This window comes from Sinohyriopsis cumingii, chromosome 16, assembly GCF_028554795.1.
Source record: "Sinohyriopsis cumingii isolate HCF-2022 chromosome 16, ASM2855479v2, whole genome shotgun sequence".
Taxonomy (NCBI): domain Eukaryota; kingdom Metazoa; phylum Mollusca; class Bivalvia; order Unionida; family Unionidae; genus Sinohyriopsis; species Sinohyriopsis cumingii.
Window position 1 is genome coordinate 6,343,172 of NC_142976.1, and position 12,299 is coordinate 6,355,470.

Genomic DNA, 12,299 nt, shown 5'->3' on the forward strand with positions numbered 1-12,299 from the left:
TAAGCAACTGTTTGCATGTAATGATGGGTTGATATGCAGGTCCATTAAAGATTTTTAAAAATTGGATATTATGTGATCACATGACTCTAGATGATCCACTGTACATGCACTATCTAACAAAACATGCCATTTAGTCAGTCAGTTTTGCCCGTCACCCCTGCCGGAGTCTAGGCCACCCACAAAAGATTGCTAGAAGCTTCTGTCCTGTGCCATTCCCTTCAGCTGACTCCAGGTGTTACCCATCTTGGTGATATCCACCTCAAGGTCGCATTGCCAGGTTTTTCTTGGTCGTCCCCTTCTTCGCTTGCCTTGAGGGTTCCACCTCAATGTCAGTCTGGTAATGTTGGTTGGCAGCTTACATAGGGTGTGTCCTGTCCAACCCCACTTTCTCTTCTTGATCTCATCCTCTACCTGAAGCTGGGAGGTTCTCTGCCACAGGATGGCGTTGCTGATGGTGTCTGGACAGCGGATATAGAGTTCTTCTTAGGCAGCTGTTGATGATGGTTTGAACTCTCTTTATGGTCGACTTGGTGGTTCTCCAGGTCTCTGTTCCATACAGTAGGGCTGACTTCACGTTGGAGTTGAATGGACTGATCTTGGTAGTGAAGGAAATTTCTTTGGAAATCCAGATGTTCTTGAGCTGTATGAAAGCTGCTATCGCCTTTCCGATCCTTGCCTTGACATGTGTGTCTGTGCCAACCTGCTGGTTGATAATGCTGCCCAGGTATGTGAAAGACTTCACCTCTTCCAGGGGACTTCCCTGCAGTGTGACTGGGCTGTAACTGACATAACTGATCTTCAGAGGATCTTGGTCTTGTCTTTGTGGATGTTGAGGCCAACCTGTGCTGATGTGGCTGTAAGTATGTCGGTCTTGTCCTGCATTTGCTGCTGACTGTGGGACAAGAGCACTAGGTCATCATCAAAGTCCAGGTCCTCAAGTTGACTCCACATGGTCCACTGGATCCCATTTCTCCGCCCATTGGTGGACGTCTTCATAATCCAGTTGAAGGTGAGAAGGAAGAGAAATGGCAACAGCAAGCAGCCTTGCCTCATGCCAGTCTGTACTAGGTAGCTGTCTGTGTGCTGTCCTGCATGAATGACTCTGCAGGACATTCCATTGTAAGTGTTCTTGATCATGTTCACCAGCTTGGTTGGAATGCCGTAGTGGCGAAGAAGTTTCCAGAGTGTCTCTCAGTCCACGCCGTCGAATGCCTTCTCATAATTGACAAAGTTGATGTAGAGTGAAAAGTTCCACTCCATCGACTGCTTGACTATGATGCGAAGAGTATGCCGTTCAGTACTTGAAAATAAAATTCCAGTATTGAAGTAAAGCTGGTTGTGGCTACCAGTACTTTTCAAAATATCACTCTGTGATTGAATATTTTTTAAGGCAATCAGTGTTTTCTCCATAAGGTGATGGCACAAATCCACACTAAATTTAATGATACTCCCTTCTTACAAATAAAAAAAACCATGCAACAGTCTTGTATATATGATTTGCTATCTTTATAATGAAACCCATATCATACGTTAGTGTTAACCCATATCATCCATTAGTGTTAACAAAGGTCAGTCTGATATTTTATGACCATGCAAGTCCTTAACTGACTTCTGGATTAACTACCATAACCAAGTGCCTGTGCAGTGACTTATTTGTAAATGAGCAATGACATGCTTTCATGGATTATCTAGTTAGTAAAAAGAGTTATACAAACTGCACTTGCACAGGCTGTATAATTGTGGACATGTAGTTTTGGTATTTAATGGTGATGTCTCTGCTGTTTTATGTGGTTCACACAATGTCAATGGCATAACATGTGATCTCATGAAGCTTTTGTGCAAAAAATGAAGATCAAATCTAAGTTTGACAAGGGGTCTATTCATGACCCCTTTTAAACATTAAAATCCCTAATATGAAATGCCAGGGGGAATATTCTTTGAAATTCCTAGAGAAATCATGTAGAAATGCATAGAAGGGAAATACTGATATGGTGGGCTGCTGCAATGATAAGAGCAACATCACCAGTGTTTTCCCCAAACTAGTCAGGTGCGGGTGCAACTTGCCTTTATGTTGGCAACCTCTTTACAAGCAAAGACATCTTTATGCAACTCCACTAGTGTATTTAAGGAAAATATTTGCATCTCAAGTGAAAAAAGTGTTAAAAGATGCCAAGGTAATGCAAAACTGCATATATAGAATGCCAAAGTAGGGCAAGGTGCAGCACCCTCTTAAAACAGATTAGCAACAACACTGATCATGTCCACAACTGCCAAAGATACAAACATATTTCCAATAAAAACATGATGCACATGTTTTTTAACTCAATAATTAGCAGACTTTAATTACAATTGACTAAGACTGTCTAATTACAATGTATTTAATAACTAAGTATCTTCCTTCTTAGGCTTCAAATAAAAGACTGTCAGTTAGACAAAACTGTGGAAAAATTGACAGCTCACAAAGCCAGGTATCATATGGAGGTGGGCAAACCTTATTTGTCTTTTATTGGTGATTAATTTTGATTTAATCAACAAAATGTTTAAAAAGTCTGGGTATTTTAATTCCATCATTCATTAGAATTTATTGGACATAAATAACAGTGTTTTACTTCATGATTTAGGATTACACAAGATTGAATAATGAGATGGAATGATTTTGGTCTATTAGATGTCTTTGTCAACTGTTGAAACACAAGATCCATCAATTGGAAACTTTAATTGCTTAGAAAGTTAGTAAAGAGTTAAAACAGGAGGAAAAGGTTAACTGACGTTCTGTTGACGGATGACTGCAGAGTATTCAAATATTTCATCCTTAATAAAACTGGATATGCCTTGTTCATGATGTCTGATGCATTAGTTTGATACATGTACATGATAGTCAGATTGAATTGGTTATGATATAAAAATTATTTCTGTGATGATTTCTTTGATTGCCCAAACAGATATTTGACAAAAAGTTAATACAATCAAGTCATAATTATTTTTCCCTATCAAAAATGTCAAAAATAATCTCAAAACAATCTAATCTTGATTCAATTATGCAGAAATAAGAATGACAGCAGTCACCTGTTAACTCTGCCCAGTTCATACTGATTTTATATAGGTGTAATATTTGGCCTAATAAGGTGTAAACAGTAGCCTAGCAAATGTTGATCACTGGTGTATTTGTAAATTTTGTTGTAGACAGCATTCTCAGGAGTAAATTAGCAGTCCATAAGTCTTACCTTGATCATATTTTTGATTGCAAATGCTAGAAGAATCAAACAAAGACTTAAAGTTATAGGAAAAGGTTTCTATTTTAAATTTATTGTCATTTTAACTATTATCTATAAATTATTGAATAGGTCAAAATAAGTTAAATATCAAGATTCTTTTAAAGGATGGATCAGAATTTAAAAACTAAAATTTGTTATCATATAGAAAATCTTAATGCTTTGATAAAAACAAGAAGAAATATAGAGAATTCTGATTTCATTATGAAATATGTCATAAAAGTATGTGTTTCCTGTAAATATTCTGAAGTTATGAAAATAAAGAAAAACCTCTGAACATTTGTAAGGTCAGCTCTACATGAAACATTATAATGCCATATACTATTCTAAAATATACACTAAATTTTGAGGGTGAGTTTCCAAAGTTACAACAGTGGGTTTGGGGACCTCCCTTAATGGGGAACTGGTTGTTTTTTTTTTTAAAGTAGTTGGGTACAAGGCAAAAGTAGCCAGGTATATCACCTGGCTTCCATCTCATAAGGAAAGCCCTGATTATATTAAATTCTATACATAAACATCATTATTAAGATTAGCATCACACACTCAGAAGCTGTCTGGCTGTCATTCAGCAGAAAGTTGATTTGCACCATCAGAACAGATAGTAAGGACATTCAATAGAACATATTGATTTAAAAAAAAGAGAATTAGTGGAAATGAGCTTCTTTCACGGTATGTAACTTTTGTATCTTTCTTTAAATTCACAATTGATAAAGATTTGTTTGCTGAATTGGTGTTGATCACAACACATGTTATGGTCATGACATCATTAAGAGATGCATTCTCTCCAGAACAGGGAGTTTATGACTCAGTGTCAAAACCAGGTAGCATCAAAATTGGGGGGGGGGGAGAGGCATAATACCATAATATATATATATATATATATATATATATATATATATATATATATATATACATACGTTTTTTATTCAACTGAATATCTTTCTACTTGTTCTCTCCTTTATTCTTTTTCTGCAGGAGTTCTACCTACCCTCACTAGTGTAATTGTCAACATTGACAGCAGTTATGCACTCAACTGAAAAAGGATGAGGGGCCAAATATAATTTATAAACATAAAGTTTCAACTGGTTCATTGATCAAGATTATTCCGACCTTGGATTTAAAAGAGCTTTTTTCAAAGAGCAGTGAAGAACTATGTAACATTATGCCATGTTTTGACACACGCTACGGGAATTACTGCAGCTTTTATCAAACTTACCTTCTCAAAAAGCAAAATCGTTCTCAGAATGTCAACATCAAACAAGGTGTTAACCGCCATTTATACACGTTGCCACAAACAACATTGAAGTTTTACTGCTTGTCCAATAGTAATATTAATTTTTTAACCCTTTTTAGGTGCAAAGATATGTGGAGCAGTCTAAATCTATATTATTTAGAAGCTTATATTATATAAATATATTTCCAATGCTTTTTCGTCACCCAGTGAAAACATGGCAGCTTACTGGCGCTCGATGCCTTTAAAAAATTCGGAATTACGGTTGGATAGGACACTTGCGTGTGGTCAGTCATTTAGGTAATGTCATGCATGTATATCTTTAAGCTTTGGTGATCTAGGAAGATATATTGAAAAAAAAGAATGTTATACTAAAAGTCATTAGAGTACAGCACAGGTACTTGACACGAGCTTGATGTTGAAAAAAAACCCACAAAAAAACAATAATCTGAAGGAAAAAGATCACACTGACAAAAATAACTCAATAACACATGACACATTCAGACATAAGAAGAGGTCTATCATACTATAAAAGAGACAGTCCTATGTCAGAACGGGACATGGGGTAATCTGAGGTAATTTTGTCACTCCGTATGATCTTTTTTCCATCAGATTATTCCCCACCCCCCCACAGCATCATGCAAGCGTCGAGCACCTGTGGACTACAATACTGCATTCCTGTGCAGCTTTGCGAGTGATATCCGCGTCTGTTTCTCGTTACATTTTCGCATCAGCGTCACGAAATGTAGCAATAGGACTCACGATACTAATTCAGTTTCCATAGTAAACCTATGCAAACACCATATTAAAAATTCAAAATAACATAAAATTTCTGAGTGCTCATAATCAAACCTATATTTGTCAGTATAGATGAAACCTGGATGTCGGCTTCTGTGTAGAGAAAAGGATTTTAGCCATTGAATTTTCAAGACCTGCATGTGTTTGAAACATGTGCTTTCAATTCTGCACCAAAGAGTCAGTTGCTAAGTTTGGTAATGAGTGTTCCAAACTCAAGACTGTTAAAGGACTGAAATTCCATCAATAAAACAATGTCTCTATTTTTTTCACTTCCAACTAGGATAAGCTCTCAAGAGATTATTTTTCCTAAAATGTAATTTAACCAATCCTGGCCATCCAAACACATATATATTCTATTTTATGTTCACCCATTTCTCCATATAATTAGTACCGTGTGTCCTATAATTACCAAATTTGTTTTGTATAAGAATGATTAAACCATAATGCATATTGACATTTCACACAACACCATTCATTTGTTACATACTTTGTACAATATATAGCCTAATATGAAAATTAATTACTCCTTAATAAATGAATTGACTCTTCCACATGTCATATTGGCATAAACATTTTTTAACGTACACAGATCACCCTGATGTAGCATGTATTTATTTAATGAGATGTGTTATGAATGGTATTGAAATACTCCGTGAGCTAAAACTTTTAGCTGCATAGGCTGATGAAAATTCACTGAGCTGCAGATGCAGCTATCATTCATGATGCTTTGCAGAACTAAATATAACCAGGTCTCTGCTCTTTAATTTTTATTTTTCAGACATAACTGGTGGTGAATTCTCTTTTGTTCCAGATCAAGATTATGTCATAGTGCATGTGCTGTAACTTGAATCATGGATACAATGTGTCATTATTTTTCTCGTAGCAGTTGAAATATGGTGTTGTCCAAACATAATCTGCTGTAGCTTTTCAAAGTTATTCTTTGCAAATAAATTGTATAGCTGAATTTTATTGAGGTTTGTTACTAAAAAAGTATATTATAAACATAACTGTAATGAAAAATGCTGGTGTTGTATTATTTACCATTAGCATAATGAATCTCGATTTCTAAAATATCAAATAACAGGCTGGAAGGATTTTATTCCTTATTAATGACTAACATCGAAAAAAGAATCAGTCACTCATATGAGACAATTTTTGTTATTTATTGAGTGCAAAGATATATTCAATGAATAACTTCATTATGACAGTATCTTTTGCACTTGAACAATAACAAAAAATATGTCTCATCAGAGTAATTGACTCATTAGTGGTTTGATTGGGTTTTATGGGTTTAACATTTTACAGCACATGATTGGCCAGTATATTTGGTGGAAGAAGAGTTCCAAAAGACCGAGGGAAGAAACACTGACCCACAGAAAGCTGCTGGCAAGCTTTCTCCCATGACCACATTGTCTGATCCAAGACCCAAAGCCATGCAGTCAAAATGCTGCTAGTACTGAAAAAAGTTAGATTAATTCCTTGATATATGTACATGTATGTTTTATATACTATGGTATCAACTTGTACAGAGAAAGTTGTATATTTTCAGATGAACTTTTGAGGAGGTGATTAATATTTACATTGTGTGAACATTTATATCCTCTAGATGTATGATACCTAAATGTAAACAGAAGCGAAGAAAGAAACGTTGTTTTAAAGCTGGCCGGTGTAGAACAGGAAGAATTTCAGTTATCTCCCTTATGTCCTTTCTGGCTCGACAATTTAAAAATTTGACTGTTAATTTAGATAACCTAATTCAAATCCCTATTAATTCATCAACCTTCGTGTAAACTGTCCAAGAGATACCTCTGCGTATTGCATTATTCAATGCCCAGTCAGTAGGATCACCGGAAAAGCACACAGAAATAGTTAATTTATCAACGACCAGAATATTGACGTCTTTTTTCCTGACAGAAACATGGCTAAAAGCATCAGGCAATGAGACCAAGTGTGCGGATCTAACACCCACTGGTTACTCCATCAAGTCGTTCCCCTGTAACTCTCGCAGAGGTGGAATTGCTGTCATCACAAAGAACTCCATGATCAAACATCTTAACCACACCACAACATTTAGTTTCAACCACACATCATTTTAACTTGTCCAAACCACAGTCACGCTGGAGCAAAGGTCAGTCCATTTTTTCTGCCTATACTGCCCTTCTCCTAGTAGAAAAAACAAGCTGGCTGAATCTCTCTTTTTGGAGCAGTTTCCGAATCTCCTGGACTATGGAAATTCGATAGGTGGCAACCTGATTATTCTTGGAGATTGCAACTTTCACTTTGACTGTCCTGGAAACCCAAATACATCAAAACTCATAGATTCCATTAATGTTTTCAGCTTCAAACAGTCAGTTAACCAACCCACCCATAAACATGGTCACATTTTAGACTTGATTCTTCATAGACCTGATGATAACATTCTATGGTCCTCCTTGGTATCCCATGAACTTGCATCAGATCACCTCTGCATTATATGCCATCTTGACGTATCAGTCCCTAACCCTCCACCTTTATCTGCTACTAAGAGAAACCTCTGTATGATAAATAGAACCAAACTAATGCATGACATCCAAGCAAACCTAACAACTTGCTTACCTCCTACAGCAGAACAACTTGATAACTACCTGTATTCATTGCTCGACAAACATGCCCCAGCTACCAAGTGCAGAGTATCAATTCAAAAGTGTTCTCCATGGTATAGCAGTGTTAGGGACCAGCTTCGCACCGCTAAAAGAGACCGCTGTAAAGCTGAAAGGCTTTGGCTTTCCACCAGACTCATTATTCATAAGCAAATCTATGAAGCCGCTAAAAAGAATGTCACAAATATAGTCCATGCAGCGAAATCAGCCCACTACACTACTAAGATCATGGAAAGTTCCAGCTGAAAAGAGTTCTTCGAGATTTCTAACAAGCTAATGTCAAGGAACAAATCAACACCACTTCCAGCTACCTTCTCTCCAGTCGACCTTCCGTGACAAAGTACAAACCATTAGAGATAAGCTTGATGCCACAATTTCAAATGACTTGTCACCACACAGTCGGGATACAGAATTTGAGCGGCAACCATTAGCAGCATTTGAACCCATCTCTATGGAGTTTGTACATACAATCCTGAAGAAGAGTGCACCAAAGTCATGTGAACTTGATCCAATTCCAACATCACTGCTGCTTGAGTGCTTAGATCCAGTATTGCCTTCACTAACTGATGTTATTGATACCTCTCTCTATCAGGGGAATTCCCATCATTTTTCAAATCTGCCATTGTAAAGCCTCTGCTGAAGAAACCAACACTAGACCATAACAATTTAAAGAACTACTGCCCAGTTTCTAATCTCCTATTCACATAAAAAATCTTAGAAAAGGTTGTTCGTTCCCATCTTGTATCTCATCTGAATTTAAACAGTCTTTTTAGCAATGTACAATCTGCATATCGCCCTTGCCACAGTACTGAAACTACACTTCTGAAAGTAGTTAATGACATTCTCTCTGCTTTGGATAGCGGAAAGATTACAGTCCTCACCCTCCTTGATTTGTCTGCAGCATTTGACACAATAGACCATGATATATTACTTCACTGTCTCCAGCATGTATTTGGCATTCATGATACAGCCTTACTGTGGTTCAAGTCCTACTTGGTCAACAGGACACAAATTGTGTCTGCAAATGGATTACACTCCAGCCCATTTGATCTGTGTTGTAGTGTTCCACATGGGTGTGTTCTTGGACCTGTTCTCTTCATTCTGTACACTCATTTGCTTTCAAGTGTCATAGATCATCATCCAGTGTCTCACCAATTGTACGCTGATGACACCCAAATATACAAATCTATCCACCCAACTGAAGCTGATGCTTCCATCCAAGGTGTAGAGAGGTGCATTTCTGATGTGAAATCATGGATGACATGTAACAAGCTGCAGATGAATGATGATAAAACTGAGGCCATTCTGATCACAACACAAAGACTTTCTCATTCACATCCTTTACCTCAAACAATAAATATCAGCAACAATTAATCAATCAATCAATCCTCTCTGCGCCGTCTGGTGCTTGAGGCGACAGCAAGGGAGCACCATTTTGGTCTGTCGCCTGCTGCTATGGGGCGGTCTGCAGGGTGAGGCCTCTGGTCTTGAGTTCTCGCTCCACGGTTCGGCGCCAGGTCTCTGGGGGTCTGCCACGGTTCCTTTTCCCCTGTGGAGTCCATCTCAGTGCCACCCTTGGTAGTGAGTCAGGGTGCATTCTGCAGACATGGCCGAGCCATCTCCATCGACGAGTTGCAATGGTCTCAGCGATGGTGCTTGCGCCTGCTCTGTGCCTGAGTTCCTCGTTCAAGATCATGTTTGGCCAGAAGATCCTCATCCGTTGCAGGCACTTGGTCTGGAAGACTTCGAACTTGCGTTCTATGTTAGCAGTGGTCTTCCAACACTCTGACCCGTACAAAAGGACGCTCAGCACGTTGCTTTTGAAGATATGGATCTTCATATGGGCACTGAGGTTTGTTGTCCTCCAGATGGGCTTCAGCATTGCAAAGGCCTGGTTGGCCTTGTTGATTCCTGTGGTGACTTCTTTATGCAATCTCCATCCGGGGCGACCTTGCTGCCCAGGTACGTGAATTCGTCTACTTCTTGCAGAGGCTGGTCGTTGATGGTGATTGGGTCGCCCACTCTAGTGTTCTTCCTCAAGACTTTTGTCTTCCCTATGTTGACTCAAAGACCTATGGTGCTTGCTGTCTGTACCAACTGTTGTGTCTTCTGTTGGATATCCTGGTGTCTGCTTGCCAGCAACCTGATGTCGGCATAGTCCAGGTCATCCAGCATTGAGGTCAGCGTCGACTGTATTCCTTGCCTCCTGCCCTGTGTGGTGCGGCGCATGATCCAGTCAATGGCCAGTGAGACGAGGATCGGCGAGAGAATGCATCCTTGTTTCACTCCTGTTTCCACCTTGAATGGTTCAGTGAGTAGGTTGTTGTGGATGACTGTGCACTCAAAGTTCTCGTACAGGGGCCTGATGACATTGACAAGTTTCTGGGGGATGCCATAGTGTCATAGGATCTTCCACAGAGAGGCTCGGTGCAGGCTGTTGAAGGCCTTCTCAAAGTCCACAAAGACCACATAAAGGGATCCATTCCACTCATGGGACTGCTCAAGGATCTGTTTTAGAGCGAAGATGTAATCGATGCAGGATTTGCCCTTCCTAAAGCCTGCCTGTTCGTGGCATAGGATGCCGTCCACAGCAGTTGTGATGCGTTAGAGAATAATGCGACTGAAAATCTTACTGGAGATGGATAGTAAGGTGATTCCTCGCCAGTTGTTACAGTTCCCCAGATCTCCTTTCTTGGGAAGTTTGACGATGATTCCTGTTTTCCAGTCATTTGGTGCTTCTTCGCTATCCCAGATCTTTTGGAGACACTGGCAAAGAAGCTGCAGTGTCTTTGTGTCTTCTGCCTTCAGCATTTCGGGACATACTCCATCATCGCCAGGTGCCTTCCCATTCTTCAGCTTGTGGATGGCCTGCTTGACCTCCTCAACAGTGATGTCAAGGTCCTCCTCTGCTTCAGGAATGTCAGCAAGTACTGGTGTGTCTGGGCAATTCAGTATGGACTCAAAGTGTTGCTTCCATCTCTTTAGCTTCTCCTCCTCCACTGTGACATGAGTTCCATCTTCATCTCTCACTGGAAGGTCGTGGTGCTGGCCGTAGTCACCCTTCAGCTTCTTGGTGTTCTGGTACACCATCTTCATGTCTTTCTGCTCTGCTGCTTCCTCTGCCTCCTTTGTCAGTCTCTCTGTGTATTCTCTCCTGTCTCTCCTTGCTGATTTCTTCACCTCCTTGTCTTTTCCTCTATACTTCTTCGAAATTCTCTCTTTCAATCTTGGTGACTTGGAGTCCAAAAGTCTCTTCTTAATCTGTCTTCTCTCGTCTATGCAAGTCCGCGTCTCTCCTGATATCCACTCTGTCTTCTTACTATTCCTATAACCTAAAACTACTTCTCCTGCTTCCTTCATTGCTCTGTTGAAATTGTCGATGGTCAGCACTGTCTCATCTTCTAGAACACTAAACCTATTCCTTAGGGCCAGCCTAAACTCTTCCTTCACTTTTTGGATCTTTCAGCTTGGCCACATCGAAGCACTGATTCCTGGAGACCTCTGTCCTAACTTTCCTAAGCTTCACAGTCACCTTGGCCACCAGAAGACTATGGTCGCTGCCGATGTCAGCGTGCCACATCACTCGCATGTCCTGTAGGGAGTGTTTCCATCGGCCATTGATGATGATGTGGTCGATCTGGTTCTGAGTTCTGCCATCTGGTGACGTCCATGTGAGCTTGTGGATGTCCTTGTGCTCGAACAGGGTCCCTTCTATGACCAAGTCATTCTCTTCACAAAAGTTGACCAGTCTTTCCCCGTTGTCGGTCATCACACCTACTCCATGGTGCCCCATGGTCCTCTCTGTGTCTTTATTGTCGCAGCCGACCCTAGCGTTGAAGTCGCCAAGTAGCAACAGCACGTCATGTTGAGGGACGTCCTCTAAAACGGCTTGAAGAGCATAAGGTGTCTTTGCTGTCTTCTTCCGCGCCGTCTATTGGTGCATAGGCCAAATATCAGCAACACCAACATTAAATTCACACAATCAGTACGAAATCTAGGTGTTACTATGGACAGTACTCTCACATTGCACCAACATGTCATGAACATATGCAAGGCTGCATATCTTGAGCTGAGATGCATCAGCTCCATTCACAAATATCTTTCAGTTGATGCCACTAAAACACATGTGTGTTCATTAGTACTTTCGAGACTGGACTGTTTGAACTCAGTTCTGTCTGGTTTATATCAATATCTACCCCAAAAACTTCAAAAAGTTCAAAACACAGCTGCTCGGATCATACTTAGAGTACCACGATCAGAGCACACCTCCCCGCTGCTCTGTACCCTACACTGACTATCCATTCGGTCCAGAATCAAACACAAAATTTGTTCTCTGTGCTACGTTTCACTGACAGACTC

General features: G+C 39.8%; 2 protein-coding genes across 3 annotated transcripts in view; one reads left to right on the top strand and one right to left on the bottom strand.

Annotated features, from left to right (window-relative positions):
- LOC149779874 (uncharacterized) overlaps window positions 1-4,612 on the bottom strand; it is a 44,001-nt gene extending 39,389 nt beyond the window's left edge. For both annotated transcript variants that reach the window (XM_089936554.1, XM_089936553.1), the window contains exon 1: window positions 4,489-4,612. The gene's annotated coding sequence lies outside the window, so the exon portion shown is untranslated. The remainder of the gene's footprint in view (window positions 1-4,488) is intronic.
- Window positions 4,613-4,714: 102 nt separating this feature from the next.
- The window catches only part of LOC149779875 (N-glycosylase/DNA lyase-like), a 31,070-nt gene continuing 23,485 nt past the window's right edge, over window positions 4,715-12,299 (top strand). Inside the window, exon 1 of the mRNA XM_089936557.1 lies at window positions 4,715-4,803. Within this exon, the coding sequence (XP_089792683.1) occupies window positions 4,721-4,803 (83 nt within the window). The 5' untranslated portion in view covers window positions 4,715-4,720. The remainder of the gene's footprint in view (window positions 4,804-12,299) is intronic.